Source organism: Astyanax mexicanus, chromosome 1 (genome assembly GCF_023375975.1).
Source record: "Astyanax mexicanus isolate ESR-SI-001 chromosome 1, AstMex3_surface, whole genome shotgun sequence".
Taxonomy (NCBI): domain Eukaryota; kingdom Metazoa; phylum Chordata; class Actinopteri; order Characiformes; family Acestrorhamphidae; genus Astyanax; species Astyanax mexicanus.
In genome coordinates, this window is record NC_064408.1 from 120,922,184 (window position 1) to 120,942,154 (window position 19,971).

General features: G+C 39.3%; 1 protein-coding gene across 1 annotated transcript in view; it reads left to right on the forward strand.

Moving 5' to 3' along the window:
• Nucleotides 1–19,971, forward strand: part of vsig10l (V-set and immunoglobulin domain containing 10 like) — a 27,659-nt gene continuing 7,688 nt past the window's right edge. The window contains exons 1-6 of the mRNA XM_022673929.2: nt 1–278; nt 3,234–3,563; nt 5,696–5,968; nt 7,738–8,004; nt 17,899–18,012; nt 19,363–19,403. Coding sequence (XP_022529650.2) covers nt 218–278; nt 3,234–3,563; nt 5,696–5,968; nt 7,738–8,004; nt 17,899–18,012; nt 19,363–19,403 — 1,086 coding nt within the window. The 5' untranslated portion in view covers nt 1–217. The remainder of the gene's footprint in view (nt 279–3,233; nt 3,564–5,695; nt 5,969–7,737; nt 8,005–17,898; nt 18,013–19,362; nt 19,404–19,971) is intronic.

Consider the following 19,971-nt stretch of genomic DNA (forward strand, 5'->3'; position numbering starts at 1 on the left):
TAAGTGGTTTCTTTTTTTTTCCATAAATAAATATATATTACCTAACCTTGCTTCTACAGCTGACCAATCAGAGCCAACCAAGGGGGCGTGGCTTGTTTCTCACTCTCCCACATCTCCCAGACTGTGGGGAAAGTTGGAGAGAGAAGGTCCATTATGATTTAAAGGAGTGTAAGAACTTTACAGATAGTGTTCTTCTCTCTCACAGCCGTCAGTGAGCATGTATTACAGACCTTATTATCTACACGATGTTCTACTGCTGCTCACCTGCTGCGTTACAGGTAAGAGACTCACCTGTCTTTACCTGAGTACCTGTAGATACTACAGTCACTTCAGGAGTCAGGAGTCTGCCTCGTCTCTTTAAAAAGTGTTATATATTCTTTTTATATAACAGAAAAAGACAAATGGCACATATTTTTCATACATATATTTTTATATATATGTCGAAAAATATCGAAATCAGTCTCTTATTTTCGTATTAAATCCACGCTGATGGCTTAACCCAATCTCAGTGTATCTGTTTTCTAAAGATCTATGAAGTAAATCAAATTATAAGTCCACTGTCTATTTTCAGTTCCGTAAAATTTTCACACTTAGCTCATTAATTAAAATGAAGTCACTGGTGTGACATATTTCATTCTTAGGCTACTTAATAATATAACATATTTTATCAGAGATACAGTATCATGATTGTCAGTTGCAGTCATTTTTTTTTTTATAAAATATATCACTTATTGGTGTAACTGATGTATCTATGTTACTGTGTGTATTGTTATTGTCTCTGGTGTTAATGTCACTGTATTAGCATCTCTGGTGTTACTATTTCTGGTATAACTGTCACTGTTGTTAGTGTCTCTGGTGTTACTGTCTCTGGTGTTAGTGTCTCTGGTGTTATTGTCACTGTTGTTATGGTTTCTGATGTTATGGTCTCTGGTGTTACTGTCTCTGTATTAGTGTCACTGGTGTTACTTAAACTGGTGTTACTGTCTCTGGTGTTACTGTCACTGGTATTACTGTCTCTGGTGTAACTGTCTCTGGTGCTACTGTCACTGGTGTTATTGTCTCTGGTGTTATTGTCTCTGGTGTAACCGTCACTGGTGTTATTGTCTATGGTGTAACTGTCTATGGTGCTACTGTTTCTGATGTTACCGTCACAGGTGTTATTGTTACAGGTGTTACGGTTTCTATTGCAACTCTCTTTGTGTTATTGTCTCTAGCTTTGGTGTAACTCTTACTATTGTTAGTGGCCCTGGTGTTATTGAGTCTGGTGTTATTTTTACTGGTGTAACTGTTATTGATGTAACTGTCTCTATTGTAACTTTCTTTCGTGTAACTGTCTCTTGTGTTACTGTCTCTGATGTTACTGTCTCTGGTGTTGCTGTCTCTGGTGTTACTGTCTCTGGTGTTGCTGTCTCTGGTGTTACTGTCTCTGATGTTACTGTCTCTGGTGTTGCTGTCTCTGGTGTTTCTGTCTCTGATGTTACTGTCTCTGGTGTTACTGTCTCTGGTGTTGCTGTCTCTGATGTTTCTGTCTCTGGTGTTTCTGTCTCTGATGTTACTGTCTCTGGTGTTTCTGTCTCTGGTGTTACTGTCACTGTTTTTTTTCTGTCTCTGGTGTTACTGTATCTGGTGTTATTGTCTTTGGTGTTACTGTCTCTGGTGCTACTGTCACTGCTGTTATTGTCTCTAGTGTAACTGTCTCTAGTGTTACTGTCACTGGTGTAACTGTCACTGGTGTCATTGTCTCTTTGTGTTACTGTCTCTAGCTTTGGTGTAACTCTTACTATTGTTAATGGCCCTGGTGTTATTGTGTCTGGTGTTATTTTTACTGGTGTAACTGTTATTGATGTAACTGTCTCTATTGTAACTGTCTCTCCTGTAACTGTCTCTGATGTTACTGTCTCTATTGTTACTATCACTGGTGTTATTGTCTCTGGTGTTACGTAACACCAGTAATGAGACAATTTCAGATAGATAGGATAAGATTTCTAATAAGATCTTCAGAACACAGATAAACACAGAAGTTAAGTAAAGCCATCAGTGTGGTATTAATGTTCCAATCAGAGAGAATTATGATTCGGTGATTCCTGGGGATCACAACTGTCCTTATATTTTTATTTTAAAATATTTGGCATTGTTTTTTTTATGTTATATAAAGAGTATGTTTTATAATCTTGTAGAAATATTGGGGTTACAAATGTGAGAAATGTTCCTATCACCCTTAGTTCACCCTATATACAGTATATAGTGGGTAAAATCTGACATTCTGTCACCGTATTCAGAGCGTCATCTCAGTCAGTGCACATGCTGGATCAGTGTCTGTACGATATATTACCTGTCTACCTTTAAACAACAGCTGATATAATACCCAGACCTGCACTGAGTAACTCTACAGGACTGTGTTGTATGAAAACTGGGTCAGTGATATTTTCATTTCAAGCACTTTCCACAGCATTTTCCATACGACACTAAATACAGTCATGTTACAAAAATAAGATACCTTCCTTTGTCTTGTTCAATAGAACTGAGAAATGCAAGAAATATAAATAAGCATACAGGGGTTGGAGAATGAAACTGAAACACCTGGTTTTAGAGCACAATAATTGATTGTGGTGACGGACAGTTCTGGTGGAAACAGGAGAGTTGAGGTGCACATTGAATTCTGCCGTGATTTGATCAGCCGTGGTTTTATGTTTTTTTGGATACAATCCGGGTTAGCACCCGAACATCCCTTTCAGACAGCTTCCTCTTACAGCGTCCACAGTTAATCCTGTTGGATGTGGTTGGTGCTTCTTGGTGGTATGCTGACATTACCCTGGATACCGTGGCTCTTGATGCATCACAAAGACTTGCTGTCTTGTTCACAGATGCTCCAGCAAGACGTGCACCAACAATTTGTCCTCTTTTGAACTCTGGTATGTCACCCATAATGTTGTGTGCATTGCACATTCAATATTTAGAGCAGAACTGTGCTCTTACCCTGCTAATTGAACCTTCACACTCTTACAGCTCTTACTGGTGCAATGTGCAATTAATGAAGATTGATCCCCAGGCTGCTCCAATTTAGCCATGATGAAACATCCCACACTAAAATGATTACAGGTGTTTCAGTCTCATTGTCCAACCCCTGTAGATATAAATATATATATATATATATATATATATATATATATATATATATATATATATATATATATATATATATATATATATAAAATATCATCTTCTTTCCTCAGGCTGTGCTTCTGCTCTGGTGGTCTTGCCGAATGGACCTACCCTGGTCAACGCTTTTCTCGGCACCAACGTGACCCTGGGCGTGACCGTCACCGGAGCCAGCTCTCCACTGGTTTCCTGGAAGATAGGAAAACTTACAGTGGCTTCCCTGATGTTAGACTCCGGCATCGCTCCGGATATCGCATCTGACAGCAGGGGGGTGCTCTCGGTCGATCAGAGGGGGTCTCTGGTGTTCTGGAACGTTCCTCTCAGCTACAGCGGCGTCTACACGGTGACGGCATCAAAAGCCGGGGCCAACGATGCCTCCGCCAACTTCACACTCCTGGTGTACGGTGAGTAGAATTCAGATTCACTGGTGTTTATGCCAACTAAGAAATATATATAGCAAATATAGCAAAATATATCATCGCTGCCCAATGAATTTTTTTTTTCTCCAAAACTGCCACTTCTATTGGTCTGTTCATCAAGAAATTTGGGTTTTCATTGAACATCAACGATATACAGAGACCACATTAGCCCAATGCTAGCCTCTCTTTACTGGCTGACTGAACTGCAGAAGAACTTAGCAATAAACTGCATGAAATTCAGCCATTGCTAAAAAAGAACTCTGGTGTAAAATGGACTTTTATTGTAGTTAAACATGATTAAAAGATAAAAAGTTCTTATCTTTGATGAATAGCACACCTCCGTTCTCCCACAGCGTTCTGAGATCCAGTAATTTTAACATTTTATCCAAACACCCTTCAGACTGGGAGACACAGGGCATAATTTACCCCGATAAATCACTTTTTACACTGATATCCAGCTCAAAGTAGCTCCACACCTCCTTACCAGAATCCGGAGAGCCCTGACATTTAAAACGAGGCATTAATAACTTAAAAAGTGCAGAAGAAGCTTTTTAAAAAAACTCTTGCTTTTATATATTGAATAAAGACTCTAGTTTCCAGCTGTAATTTTTTTTAACATTACAGTAGTTAGTATTTAGTGTTTTGCATGTTAGAACCTGTATGTAAGCTGCAGATAGATAGATAGATAGATAGATAGATAGATAGATAGATAGATAGATAGATAGATAGATAGATAGATAGATAGATAGATAGATAGATAGATAGATACTTTATTTATCCCGAAGGAAATTTAGGAAATTTAGAAATTTACATCTAAGACCTACAGTTTAATAATTATTAACATCAGTTTTATTGGTCCTCGGGTTAAGCCCTGTGAAATTTAACATTTGTATGCAGTCAGAACAGTGGAATCTAAAGGCAGAGTACAACACTGATAAACTAGTGGCCACATTTTAACAACAACACCAAATTAACCACTTCTGACACCAATTTTTACATGTAAAATACTTTTTTTTTTAATTGATACTGTGTTTTTAGGAATCAATATAGTGATACTGTGCTATACGATACAATATCAATACTTTCTTACGCATCTAGTTGTCAAGAACAACAACTGTAGCTTGTCCTTATTTAACTTGGAAAAGTTATAGCTAAGATAGTTAGGATGGTTTCTCAGTTATACCTGCAAATCATCTACAGTATTGTTCGCAGTATAAGGCGCATTGGATTATGAAGCTCATTGTGCGACACTAGTAAGGAACAGGGGGTGTCGCCATGTTTTCCATCTAATTCAGCAGATCTCGCCACTGGGTGAAGATACTAGATACCTGTAAAGCTAGAACAAGTAAAGTAAACAAAACAGTAATAATAATAAAAAAAAAACATTTCTTTTAAAGTCTAACGAGCACTGAATGTCAATCTACACAGATTTCTCTCCTAAATAAAGCACTTCTGTTTATTTACATTAAGGGTTACATTTACAGATTTCCACTAAGGCTGGGTGCAGCAGCATTAGCATTAGCAGCTTACTGCTAGCACTAGCCATGGTTAGCGGCTAATGCCGCTTGACAGCGCTACACTGAGTGTTCTGGTAAGCCAGGGCGATATTAGCTAGCGGTTCATCCCACGTAGCTTGTTTTAACATGGTAAACTACAGTCTGATATACTCGTCTCTGAATGTTTAAAAAGCTAGTGCTTAACACAGTTAGCGGCTAATGCTAATACTGCTCCAGTCTCGAGTCTTGTTGCTGAAACACTAAACTGAATCTCCTGTATAACTCTGTACTTCAGCAGAGTGGCTTTACTGCTTCTTAATACCTGACTGGTAGAATTCATACATAAGGAGCACCGGATTATAAGAAGCTCTTATTATTCTTGTGAAATTAAAGGATTTTAAGTGCACCTTAAAATATGGAACAAAAAAGGGCTTAGGACTGAAACTTGAGAAAGATATAAGATCTAAAGCAAAATCTAGAGCATTCAATGATATACCAGCCCATAATGGACCATTGGGTAAATTCTGTAGACGTCAGAGACGACAGTACCGGACAGTAGATGGTCTAACTGTTGGATATTGATCTTCTCTATCTGTTTTTCTGTTATCTCTCTTTTCACAGACAGTATCAGGGAGGTTTCTGTGGACACAAGTGCTCAGGATCCAGTTGAGGGAGGATCTCCATTCACACTATCTTACACCTCAGTGCAAGGTCAGCCAACAGGTTCCACATGGTACTTCAACGGCCTGGCGTTGGTGGGCGGCAATCGGTATTCAATAACCGACAAGAGTCTGACCATACGGACGCCCAACCGCAACGACACCGGCCTGTACGCCGTCAACCTCACAAACCCATTCAGCTCCAAGATGCCGCAGAGGAACATCACAGTGCTGTGTAAGTGTCTCTATATCTACAGCCTGGCGTCCAATCTTCATTAATTGCACATTGCACCAGCAAGAGCAGAGTGTGAAGGTTCAATTAGCAGGGTAAGAGCACAGTTCTGCTCAAAATATTGCAATGCACACAGCATTATGGGTGACATACCAGAGTTTAAAAGAGGACAAATTGTTGGTGCACATCTTGCTGGAGCATCTGTGACCAAGACAGCAAGTCTTTGTGATGCATCAAGAGCCACGGTATCCAGGGTAATGTCAGCATACCACCAAGAAAGACCGACCACATCCAACAGGATTAACTGTGGACGCTGTAGGAGGAAGCTGTCTGAAAGGGATGTTCGGGTGTTAACCTGGATTGTATCCAAAAAAAACATAAAACCACGGCTGATCAAATAACGCAGAATTCAATGTGCACCTCAACTCTCCTGTTTCCACCAGAACTGTCCGTCACCACTATAAATTATTGTGCTCTAAAACCAGGTGTTTCAGCTTCATTGTCCAACCCCTGTATATATTAAGAAGGTGTCAATAGAGACATAGAATCAAACTACTATAAACCAAAGATATTAAAAGTACTAACATTCATTACTCTGTAGATTTACCTACAGTAAGCTTAGATTTCCAGATTTCCAAAAAGGGTGGGTGCAGCAGCATTAGCATTAGCAGCTAACCGCTAGCTCTCATCGCAGTTAGCGTCTAATGCCGCCCAACAGCGCTACACTGAGGAACCCTGAGTGTTCCGGTAAGCCATGGTGATATTAGCTAGCGGTTTGTCCCACGTAGCTTATTTTAACACAGTAAACGCACAGACTAGATATACTCACCTCTGAACTGTGAAAGAGCTAGTGCTTAGCATGGTTAGTGGCTAATGCTAATAGTGCTCCAGTCTTGAGTCTCAGTGCTGGAGAACTAAACTGAAACTCCTGTATAGCTCTGTACTTCAGCAGAGTGACTTTACAGTGCTCTGTAAGTATATATCTCAGGTATCTTACCAAGGTATCAAAAGAAAAAAATAAATAATACTACTGTAAACCATTACTCTGTAGGTAGAAGTATAATGTAGATACTAGGGTTTAAAATACTTCTGTAGAAGTTGGAGTATCAACTCAAGCTTTTTACTCATTAAGTAAAAGTGTTTTTAAAAAAGTACTGGTTTCAAAACTACTTAAAGTATAAAAGTAAAAGTAATCTAAGAGGAAAAAATAAAGACATTAAGAACAAAAGCTTAGGCCATGCCCACAGAGTCCTATAGTTCCATAATGACTATATAATGTTCTATTATTAAAATGTTAATATTGATAATATAATTTGGGATTTTGCACTAGTCTCCTCACTAGTGTTTCAGCTGCATATATGCTGATTGTAAATGAATGTATTTATTGTAGTAGTAAATATATTAAAGTAGAAGCTTAGTTGGACTGTGGTTTGTCTGGAGTTCTCTTGAGTCTCTGCACAGATCATCTTCATACTAGACTACATACGTCTGCTATGTTCTTGCTGGAACGTGGGGGGCCAATGATATTAGTGCAATATTCTCAGTCCAGCTGGAAGAGTGCAAATATTCAATGCAATATAATGATGGATAAAAGCTGTTCCTTAAGACAGTAAAACAGTGCATTCATTCTACCAGCTTTCATTAATCACCTGCAGCTCTAGCGTTTGTAACCCGACTACTCCCTTAAACAATACTCCGTTTCAGGTCCTGATCGCCGCCTCTCTCTCTCTCTCTCTCTCTCTCTCTCTCTTTCTCTTTCTGGCTGCTTTTAGATGGACCAAATCAGCCGGTTCTGGAGGTCAATCCTACAAAAGCAGCCTTTGTATCCGGAGAGACCGTCACGCTGTCCTGCCGAGCTCAAGGAGAACCGGTCCCCTCGGCCTCCTGGTTCTTTAAGGGCCAGCCGCTCCCGACCTCCCCCACTGGAACGCTCAACCTCACGGACGTACAAACCAGCCAGAGCGGGGTTTACACCTGCATCGTGATTAACATGAAGACAAAAGCTCAGCAAGAGAAGAGCGTCACCATAAACGTCAGAGGTAGGTAGATCAGATCACCATCAAATTTTATCCCGTTTTCTCTCCCAATTTACACGGCCAATTACCAAACCCACTCATTAAGTAAGACTCCCTCTATTACTTGTGATTCCCCAACACCAGGAGGGTGAAGACTAGCACATGCCTCCTCCGATACATGTGAAGTCAAATTTCACCTCCTCTTTTCAAACTGCCGACTCGGTTCTTATACATCAGCTCACAGAAGCAGCCTTGTGCTGATCAACATCACCCTAGGAGTGATGAGGAGAAAGAGCGTCATCTACTGTACCCTGTACCTACCCAGAGAGAGAAAGGCCAATTGTGCTCTCTCAGGGCTCTGGTAGCTGATGGCCAGCTGCATGAACAGGATTCGAATCAGCGATCTCCTGATCATAGTGACGACTTTTTCTTACAATAACAGGCCACCCAACTCCTGGTACAAGCAGTGGTTATCTCACGCCTCGACTACTGTGATGCAATGCTAATGCTAATGCTGTCGTGGTACCACGTTAGATGGTTCAGATCACAGACAAAACCACCTGGCACGTGGCACTCCACTGTTCATTGACCTCCATTGGACTGAGAGTCAAGAGCTGCGGCTACAGACAGCCAATGAGATCACGTAGAATGGGGTGAATGGAGCTAAAAACTAAAAACTCAAATTAAATGTAGTTTAAATATATTGAGGAGGAGGAGGATGATGACGGTGGTGGTTCTCAGGGTGGATGTGCTGAGTGTGACGGAGGCTCTGTTGTGGTTGTAAACTCTGAGAGCAGGTGCTGAGTCAGGCTGTAACTGGAGATTAGTCGTGATGTTTGGTGTGTGTTTGGTTCGGGCGTTGTCCTAATGAAATAACCTTACACTAATAAAACTCTGGTCTGGACTTTTAAAGAGCAGCATTTCCACAAATATCACCTTTAAAAGCTGCTTTCCAGAGGCTAGTGGAAGTGTAAAGGTGTTTCTAATAAAGTGGCCTGTGAGTGAAAGCACAATTAAGTAGGTGTTTCTAATAAAGTGGCCAGTAGCACAAGGCATGTAGGGGTTTCTAATAAAGTGACCATGAGTTGGGAGCAGAAAGTAGATGTCTCTAATAGATGGCCAGTAACTATGTGAAGTAGGTGTTTCTAATAAAGTGGCCACTGAGTGGAAGCACAAGATACTGTGTAGGTGTTTCTAATAAAGTGGCCAGAAACAAGGTTTATAAGTGTTTCCAATAAAGTAGCCAGTGAGTGGAAGCACTAGGTACTTTATAGGTGTTTCTAATAAATTGGCCAGATAGTGAAAGCAATAGGTACTGTACTGTAGGTGTTTCTAATAAAGTGGCCAGTAATTAGAAGCAAAAAGTGCTGTATAGGTGTTTCTAATAAAGTGGCCAGGAGCACAAGGTTGGCAACTGTATAAAGTGGCCAGTAAGTGGAAGCACAAGGTACTGTGTAGTTGTTTCTAATAAAGTGGCCAGTGTGTAGATGTTTCTAATAAAGTGGCCAGTGTGTAGGTGTTTCTAATAAAGTGGCCAGTGTGTAGGTGTTTCTAATAAAGTGGCCAGTGTGTAGGTGTTTCTAATAAAGTGACCAGTGTGTAGGTATTTCTAATAAAGTGGCCAGTGTGTAGTTGTTTCTAATAAAGTGGCCAGTGTGTAGGTGTTTCTAATAAAGTGGTCAGTATTTAGGTGTTTCTAATAAAGTGGTCAGTGTGTAGGTGTTTCTAATAAAGTGGCCAGTGTGTAGGTGTTTCTAATAAAGTGGTCAGTGTTTAGGTGTTTCTAATAAAGTGGCTAGTGTAGGTGTTTCTAATAAAGTGGCCAGTGTGTATGTGTTTCTAATAAAGTGGCCAGTGTGTAGGTGTTTCTAATAAAGTGACCAGTGTGTAGGTGTTTCTAATAAAGTGGCCAGTGTGTAGGTGTTTCTAATAAAGTGGCCAGTGTGTAGATGTTTCTAATAAAGTGGCCAGTGTGTAGATGTTTCTAATAAAGTGGCCAGTGTGTAGGTGTTTCTTATAAAGTGGCCAGTGTGTAGATGTTTCTAATAAAGTGGTCAGTGTGTAGATGTTTCTAATAAAGTGGCCAGTGTGTAGGTGTTTCTTATAAAGTGGCCAGTGTGTAGATGTTTCTAATAAAGTGGCCAGTGTGTAGGTGTTTCTTATAAAGTGGCAAGTGTGTATGTGTTTCTAATAAAGTGGCCAGTGTGTAGATGTTTTTAATAAAGTGGCCAGTGTGTAGTTGTTTCTAATAAAGTGGCCAGTGTGTAGATGTTTCTAATAAAGTGGCCAGTGTGTAGATGTTTCTAATAAAGTGGCCAGTGTGTAGGTGTTTCTAATAAAGTGACCAGTGTGTAGGTGTTTCTAATAAAGTGGCCAGTGTGTAGATGTTTCTAATAAAGTGGCCAGTGTGTAGATGTTTCTAATAAAGTGGCCAGTGTGTAGGTGTTTCTTATAAAGTGGCCAGTGTGTAGATGTTTCTAATAAAGTGGCCAGTGTGTAGATGTTTCTAATAAAGTGGCCAGTGTGTAGGTGTTTCTTATAAAGTGGCCAGTGTGTAGATGTTTCTAATAAAGTGGCCAGTGTGTAGGTGTTTCTTATAAAGTGGCCAGTGTGTAGGTGTTTCTAATAAAGTGGCCAGTGTGTAGATGTTTCTAATAAAGTGGCCAGTGTGTAGGTGTTTCTAATAAAGTGGCCAGTGTGTAGGTGTTTCTTATAAAGTGGCCAGTGTGTAGATGTTTCTAATAAAGTGGCCAGTGTGTAGATGTTTCTAATAAAGTGGCCAGTGTGTAGATGTTTCTAATAAAGTGGCCAGTGTGTAGATGTTTCTAATAAAGTGGCCAGTGTGTAGGTGTTTCTTATAAAGTGGCCAGTGTGCAGGTGTTTCTAATAAAGTGGCCAGTGTGTAGGTGTTTCTTATAAAGTGGCCAGTGTGTAGATGTTTCTAATAAAGTGGCCAGTGTGTAGGTGTTTCTAATAAAGTGGCCAGTGTGTAGGTGTTTCTTATAAAGTGGCCAGTGTAGGTGTTTCTAATAAAGTGGCCAGTGTGTAGGCGTTTCTAATAAAGTGGCCAGTGTGTAGATGTTTCTAATAAAGTGGCCAGTGTGTAGGTGTTTCTAATAAAGTGGCCAGTGTAGGTGTTTCTAATAAAGTGGACAGTGTGTAGATGTTTCTAATGAAGTGGCCAGTGTGTAGGTGTTTCTTATAAAGTGGCCAGTGTGTAGATGTTTCTTATAAAGTGGCCAGTGTGTAGGTGTTTCTAATAAAGTGGCCAGTGCGTAGGTGTTTCTAATAAAGTGGCCATTGTGTAGATGTTTCTAATAAAGTGGCCATTGTGTAGGTGTTTCTAATAAAGTGGCCAGTGTAGGTGTTTCTAATAAAGTGGCCAGTGTAGGCGTTTCTAATAAAGTGGCCAGTGTGTAGGCGTTTCTAATAAAGTGGCCAGTGTGTAGATGTTTCTAATAAAGTGGCCAGTGTGTAGGTGTTTCTTATAAAGTGGCCAGTGTGTAGGTGTTTCTAATAAAGTGGCCAGTGTGTAGGTATTTCTAATAAAGTGGCCAGTGTGTAGGTGTTTCTAATAAAGTGGCCAGTGTGTAGATGTTTCTTATAAAGTGGCCAGTGTGTAGGTGTTTCTAATAAAGTGTCCAGTGTGTAGATGTTTCTAATAAAGTGGGCAGTGTGTAGGTGTTTCTTATAAAGTGGCCAGTGTAGGTGTTTCTAATAAAGTGGCCAGTGTGTATGCGTTTCTAATAAAGTGGCCAGTGTGTAGATGTTTCTAATAAAGTGGCCAGTGTGTAGGTGTTTCTAATAAAGTGGCCAGTGTAGGTGTTTCTAATAAAGTGGACAGTGTGTAGATGTTTCTAATAAAGTGGCCAGTGTGTAGATGTTTCTAATAAAGTGGCCAGTGTGTAGGTGTTTCTAATAAAGTGGCCAGTGTAGGTGTTTCTAATAAAGTGGCCAGTGCGTAGGTGTTTCTAATAAAGTGGCCAGTGTGTAGATGTTTCTAATAAAGTGGCCAGTGTGTAGGTGTTTCTAATAAAGTGGCCAGTGTGTAGATGTTTCTAATAAAGTGGCCATTGTGTAGGTGTTTCTAATAAAGTGGCCAGTGTGTAGGTGTTTCTAATAAAGTGGCCATTGTGTAGGTGTTTCTAATAAAGTGGCCAGTGTAGGTGTTTCTAATAAAGTGGCCAGTGTAGGCGTTTCTAAATGTTTCTAATAAAGTGGCCAGTGTGTAGGTGTTTCTTATAAAGTGGCCAGTGTGTAGGTGTTTCTAATAAAGTGGCCAGTGTGTAGGTATTTCTAATAAAGTGGCCAGTGTGTAGGTGTTTCTAATAAAGTGGCCAGTGTGTAGGCATTTCTAATAAAGTGGCCAGTGTGTAGATGTTTCTATTAAAGTGGCCAGTGTGTAGGTGTTTCTAATAAAGTGGTCAGTGTTTAGGTGTTTCTAATAAAGTGGCCAGTGTGTAGATGTTTCTAATAAAGTGGCCAGTGTGTAGGTGTTTCTAATAAAGTGGCCAGTGTGTAGGTGTTTCTAATAAAGTGGACAGTGTGTAGATGTTTCTAATGAAGTGGCCAGTGTGTAGGTGTTTCTAATAAAGTGGCCAGTGTGTAGGTGTTTCTAATAAAGTGGCCAGTGTGTAGGTGTTTCTAATAAAGTGGCCAGTGTGTAGATGTTTCTAATAAAGTGGCCATTGTTTAGGTGTTTCTAATAAAGTGGCCAGTGTAGGTGTTTCTAATAAAGTGGCCAGTGTAGGCGTTTCTAATAAAGTGGCCAGTGTGTAGACGTTTCTAATAAAGTGGCCAGTGTGTAGGTGTTTCTAATAAAGTGGCCAGTGTGTAGATGTTTCTAATAAAGTGGCCAGTGTGTAGACGTTTCTAATAAAGTGGCCAGTGTAGGTGTTTCTAATAAAGTGGCCAGTGTAGGCGTTTCTAATAAAGTGGCCAGTGTGTAGGTGTTTCTAATAAAGTGACCAGTGTAGGTGTTTCTAATAAAGTGGCCAGTGTTTAGGTGTTTCTAATAAAGTGGCTAGTGTAGGCGTTTCTAATAAAGTGGCCAGTGTGTATGTGTTTCTAATAAAGTGGCCAGTGTGTAGGTGTTTCTAATAAAGTGACCAGTGTGTAGGTGTTTCTAATAAAGTGGCCAGTGTGTAGGTGTTTCTAATAAAGTGGCCAGTGTGTAGATGTTTCTAATAAAGTGGCCAGTGTGTAGATGTTTCTAATAAAGTGGCCAGTGTGTAGGTGTTTCTTATAAAGTGGCCAGTGTGTAGATGTTTCTAATAAAGTGGTCAGTGTGTAGATGTTTCTAATAAAGTGGCCAGTGTGTAGGTGTTTCTTATAAAGTGGCCAGTGTGTAGATGTTTCTAATAAAGTGGCCAGTGTGTAGGTGTTTCTTATAAAGTGGCAAGTGTGTATGTGTTTCTAATAAAGTGGCCAGTGTGTAGATGTTTTTAATAAAGTGGCCAGTGTGTAGTTGTTTCTAATAAAGTGGCCAGTGTGTAGATGTTTCTAATAAAGTGGCCAGTGTGTAGATGTTTCTAATAAAGTGGCCAGTGTGTAGGTGTTTCTAATAAAGTGACCAGTGTGTAGGTGTTTCTAATAAAGTGGCCAGTGTGTAGATGTTTCTAATAAAGTGGCCAGTGTGTAGATGTTTCTAATAAAGTGGCCAGTGTGTAGGTGTTTCTTATAAAGTGGCCAGTGTGTAGATGTTTCTAATAAAGTGGCCAGTGTGTAGATGTTTCTAATAAAGTGGCCAGTGTGTAGGTGTTTCTTATAAAGTGGCCAGTGTGTAGATGTTTCTAATAAAGTGGCCAGTGTGTAGGTGTTTCTTATAAAGTGGCCAGTGTGTAGGTGTTTCTAATAAAGTGGCCAGTGTGTAGATGTTTCTAATAAAGTGGCCAGTGTGTAGGTGTTTCTAATAAAGTGGCCAGTGTGTAGGTGTTTCTTATAAAGTGGCCAGTGTGTAGATGTTTCTAATAAAGTGGCCAGTGTGTAGATGTTTCTAATAAAGTGGCCAGTGTGTAGATGTTTCTAATAAAGTGGCCAGTGTGTAGATGTTTCTAATAAAGTGGCCAGTGTGTAGGTGTTTCTTATAAAGTGGCCAGTGTGCAGGTGTTTCTAATAAAGTGGCCAGTGTGTAGGTGTTTCTTATAAAGTGGCCAGTGTGTAGATGTTTCTAATAAAGTGGCCAGTGTGTAGGTGTTTCTAATAAAGTGGCCAGTGTGTAGGTGTTTCTTATAAAGTGGCCAGTGTAGGTGTTTCTAATAAAGTGGCCAGTGTGTAGGCGTTTCTAATAAAGTGGCCAGTGTGTAGATGTTTCTAATAAAGTGGCCAGTGTGTAGGTGTTTCTAATAAAGTGGCCAGTGTAGGTGTTTCTAATAAAGTGGACAGTGTGTAGATGTTTCTAATGAAGTGGCCAGTGTGTAGGTGTTTCTTATAAAGTGGCCAGTGTGTAGATGTTTCTTATAAAGTGGCCAGTGTGTAGGTGTTTCTAATAAAGTGGCCAGTGCGTAGGTGTTTCTAATAAAGTGGCCATTGTGTAGATGTTTCTAATAAAGTGGCCATTGTGTAGGTGTTTCTAATAAAGTGGCCAGTGTAGGTGTTTCTAATAAAGTGGCCAGTGTAGGCGTTTCTAATAAAGTGGCCAGTGTGTAGGCGTTTCTAATAAAGTGGCCAGTGTGTAGATGTTTCTAATAAAGTGGCCAGTGTGTAGGTGTTTCTTATAAAGTGGCCAGTGTGTAGGTGTTTCTAATAAAGTGGCCAGTGTGTAGGTATTTCTAATAAAGTGGCCAGTGTGTAGGTGTTTCTAATAAAGTGGCCAGTGTGTAGATGTTTCTTATAAAGTGGCCAGTGTGTAGGTGTTTCTAATAAAGTGTCCAGTGTGTAGGTGTTTCTTATAAAGTGGCCAGTGTGTAGATGTTTCTAATAAAGTGGGCAGTGTGTAGGTGTTTCTTATAAAGTGGCCAGTGTAGGTGTTTCTAATAAAGTGGCCAGTGTGTATGCGTTTCTAATAAAGTGGCCAGTGTGTAGATGTTTCTAATAAAGTGGCCAGTGTGTAGGTGTTTCTAATAAAGTGGCCAGTGTAGGTGTTTCTAATAAAGTGGACAGTGTGTAGATGTTTCTAATAAAGTGGCCAGTGTGTAGATGTTTCTAATAAAGTGGCCAGTGTGTAGGTGTTTCTAATAAAGTGGCCAGTGTAGGTGTTTCTAATAAAGTGGCCAGTGCGTAGGTGTTTCTAATAAAGTGGCCAGTGTGTAGATGTTTCTAATAAAGTGGCCAGTGTGTAGGTGTTTCTAATAAAGTGGCCAGTGTGTAGATGTTTCTAATAAAGTGGCCATTGTGTAGGTGTTTCTAATAAAGTGGCCAGTGTGTAGGTGTTTCTAATAAAGTGGCCATTGTGTAGGTGTTTCTAATAAAGTGGCCAGTGTAGGTGTTTCTAATAAAGTGGCCAGTGTAGGCGTTTCTAAATGTTTCTAATAAAGTGGCCAGTGTGTAGGTGTTTCTTATAAAGTGGCCAGTGTGTAGGTGTTTCTAATAAAGTGGCCAGTGTGTAGGTATTTCTAATAAAGTGGCCAGTGTGTAGGTGTTTCTAATAAAGTGGCCAGTGTGTAGGCATTTCTAATAAAGTGGCCAGTGTGTAGATGTTTCTATTAAAGTGGCCAGTGTGTAGGTGTTTCTAATAAAGTGGTCAGTGTTTAGGTGTTTCTAATAAAGTGGCCAGTGTGTAGATGTTTCTAATAAAGTGGCCAGTGTGTAGGTGTTTCTAATAAAGTGGCCAGTGTGTAGGTGTTTCTAATAAAGTGGACAGTGTGTAGATGTTTCTAATGAAGTGGCCAGTGTGTAGGTGTTTCTAATAAAGTGGCCAGTGTGTAGGTGTTTCTAATAAAGTGGCCAGTGTGTAGGTGTTTCTAATAAAGTGGCCAGTGTGTAGATGTTTCTAATAAAGTGGCCATTGTTTAGGTGTTTCTAATAAAGTGGCCAGTGTAGGTGTTTCTAATAAAGTGGCCAGTGTAGGCGTTTCTAATAAAGTGGCCAGTGTGTAGACGTTTCTAATAAAGTGGCCAGTGTGTAGGTGTTTCTAATAAAGTGGCCAGTGTGTAGATGTTTCTAATAAAGTGGCCAGTGTGTAGACGTTTCTAATAAAGTGGCCAGTGTAGGTGTTTCTAATAAAGTGGCCAGTGTAGGCGTTTCTAATAAAGTGGCCAGTGTGTAGGTGTTTCTAATAAAGTGACCAGTGTAGGTGTTTCTAATAAAGTGGCCAGTGTTTAGGTGTTTCTAATAAAGTGGCCAGTGTAGGTGTTTCTAATAAAGTGGCCAGTGTTTAGGTGTTTCTAATAAAGTGGCCATTGTGTAGGTGTTTCTAATAAAGTGGCCAGTGTGTAGGTGTTTCTAATAAAGTGGCCAGTGCGTAGGTGTTTCTAATAAAGTGGCCAGTGTAGGTGTTTCTAATAAAGTGGCCAGTGTTTAGGTGTTTCTAATAAAGTGACCAGTGTAGGTGTTTCTAATAAAGTGGCCAGTGTGTAGGCATTTCTAATAAAGTGGCCAGTGTGTAGGCGTTTCTAATAAAGTGGCCAGTGTGTATGTGTTTCTAATAAAGTGGCCAGTGTAGGTGTTTCTAATAAAGTGGCCAGTGTAGGTGTTTCTAATAAAGTGGCCACTGTAGGTGGTTCTAATAAAGTGGCCAGTGTAGGTGTTTCTAATAAAGTGGCCAGTGTGTAGGTGTTTCTAATAAAGTGGCCAGTGTGTAGGTGTTTCTAATAAAGTGGCCAGTGTGTAGATGTTTCTAATAAAGTGGCCATTGTGTAGGTGTTTCTAATAAAGTGGCCAGTGTGTAGGTGTTTCTAATAAAGTGGCCAGTGTAGGTGTTTCTAATAAAGTGGCCAGTGTGTAGGCATTTCTAATAAAGTGGCCAGTGTGTAGGTGTTTCTAATAAAGTGGCCAGTGTAGGTGTTTCTAATAAAGTGGTCAGTGTTTAGGTGTTTCTAATAAAGTGGCCACTGTGTAGGTGTTTCTAATAAAGTGGCCAGTGTGTAGGTGTTTCTAATAAAGTGGCCAGTGTGTAGATGTTTCTAATAAAGTGGCCATTGTGTAGGTGTTTCTAATAAAGTGGCCAGTGTAGGTGTTTCTAATAAAGTGGCCAGTGTAGGTGTTTCTTATAAAGTGGCCAGTGTGTAGGCGTTTCTAATAAAGTGGCCAGTGTGTAGGTGTTTCTAATAAAGTGGCCAGTGTAGGTGTTTCTAATAAAGTGACCAGTGTAGGCGTTTCTAATAAAGTGGCCAGTGTGTAGGTGTTTCTAATAAAGTGGCCAGTGTGTAGGTGTTTCTAATAAAGTGGCCAGTGTGTAGATGTTTCTAATAAAGTGGCCAGTGTGTAGGTGTTTCTAATAAAGTGGCCAGTGTGTAGGTGTTTCTAATAAAGTGACCAGTGTAGGTGTTTCTAATAAAGTGGCCAGTGTTTAGGTGTTTCTAATAAAGTGGCCAGTGTAGGTGTTTCTAATAAAGTGGCCAGTGTTTAGGTGTTTCTAATAAAGTGGCCAGTGTTTAGGTGTTTCTAATAAAGTGGCCATTGTGTAGGTGTTTCTAATAAAGTGGCCAGTGTGTAGGTGTTTCTAATAAAGTGGCCAGTGTGTAGATGTTTCTAATAAAGTGACCAGTGTAGGTGTTTCTAATAAAGTGGCCAGTGTGTAGGCGTTTCTAATAAAGTGGCCAGTGTGTAGGTGTTTCTAATAAAGTGGCCAGTGTAGGTGTTTCTAATAAAGTGGCCAGTGTAGGTGTTTCTAATAAAGTGGCCACTGTAGGTGGTTCTAATAAAGTGGCCAGTGTAGGTGTTTCTAATAAAGTGGCCAGTGTAGGTGTTTCTAATAAAGTGGCCAGTGTAGGTGTTTCCAAAGAGTGTCTAATGAGTGTGTGTGTGTGTGTGTTCCAGGTCTGAGTGGGTCAGCTCTGGTTGGTATATCTGCTGGAATCCCCTGTGGTATTCTCCTGGTGGTGCTTCTGATTGGTCTTATCATTGTGTGTTATTTCTGCTATAAAAGAAAAGGTATGAAATATCTCAACTGTTAATTTTAATGTTTTATTATCATGTTTCAGAATTTTATCATTCCTGTTTCTTATATAAATGTATTAAATATTGAACAACTGTTTAAAAAAAAATAGGTGTATAAAAAATGTAAAAAATGTATAGGTTGCCAGAAAGGTCTGTTATGTTTATTATGGAAACAAAATTGTCCAGTCATAGTCCATACCAGGTATATATTTTTTTATTTGTCCCACCCTTTCAGCTACTGTTTAGCTGTATATCCCCTGTCACTAGTGATGCCCCAACACAAGAATGGTTAAGAAGACTATCAAGACCAACTGTGCTCTCTCAGGGCTCTGGCAGCTGATGGCAAGCTGCATGACTGGGATTTGAACCAGCGCTTTAGACCTCTGGACCACTTAGAGCCCTTATACTAGTCAGATTTAATGACCATCATCTATAAGAACTCACAAAGGAACCAGCAAATTATGTTTTAATTTATTTATGTTGGATTTGGTCAGTTCTGTATGACAGAAAATACAGAAACCAACACGCACCAAAACTGAATACTAGTTGTGTTTTTTTCGCAGCTTTTGGTTGATTTTGACACACTTTTGTTTACTATATTATAAATTAAAAAGCAAATGTATTAATGTTTTGCTTTTTAAAGGAAACCTCAGTGTTTGATATAAATTATTCTGTTTTTATCTGTTGTAGATTAATACTAAACTCATCCAAAAACATTATTTTATTGTTTCGTGAACAAAAGAAGTGTTAAACAAAGCAGAATATGTTTTATTATGTTTTGCATTCTTCAATTCTTAGATTAGACAGCTTTGCTCATCTTCAGCTTTATGAGGTAGAGTCACATGAAATTCAGGCTAATTTCAGTTAACAGCTGTGTTGAACTCATCAAGAGTTATTTTTCTTGAATTTCTTGTCTCTTAATAAAGTGTTTGAGAGCATCAGTTAAAGTAAAGTAGTGAAGAGGTAGAGTTACAGGTATACAGTGAATGAGTAATGTTCTACTCCAGATTATGAGAAGAAATACTGAATTAAGTAAAAAAAGACCGTCAAAAACAGTGAAATCGATGGAACTGGCACTCACCAGGACCGCCCCAGGAAAGGAAGAGCAAGAGTTTCTTCTGTTGTACAGGATAAGTTCTTCAGAGTTAACAGCTGCCCAGATAAGATCACCTAAAAGCTTTTTCACAAAGTATTTTGTTTTGTTTAACATTTTTAATTTACTACATGATTATGTGTTCCTTCATAGTATTGATCACATCACTATTCATTTACTATGTAGGAAAAGTCAAAACTTTGGTTTAATGTGTGTTTTTTTATTGTTTATTGTGTATCATTTCTCCACAGATCGAAATCCCAGATATCCAATATCACGAGCAGTGGAGAAAGTAAGTTATGTAATTATTTACATTAATAAAGTCTAAATATATATAAAACTAAATATATATTCAGAGCTATTGGTATCATATAGACACTATTTGTCACTATGTTTGTGTCAACCCTTTCTAATTGCTTTCATTGCTGAAAAAGACGTGAAAAATGCCAAAACACAGCTTGTAAATAATTGTATATATTTACTGTATGTACATATATTTTTACTAATAAAAGATTTACACAATATAGCCATATTTCTTATTCATATTTCTTACTTATTCATTCATTTTTACAGTGGTGCTTTTGTAGACATATAAGACCATAATAAGGCAAAATGTTTAGGAAAAGGAAAACACTGCATTCCAGCTTTAGAACCTTATCCCATCTGTCAAACATGGTGGTGGCAGTATCATGGTTTGGGCCTGTTTTGCTGCATCTGGGCCAGGGCAGCTTGCCTTCATTGATGCAACAATGAATTCTGAATTATATCAGATGATTTTTAAAGTAAATATCAGGATATCTGTCCATGAACTGAATTTCATAAGAAGATGGGTCATGCAGCAGGACAATGACCCTAAGCAC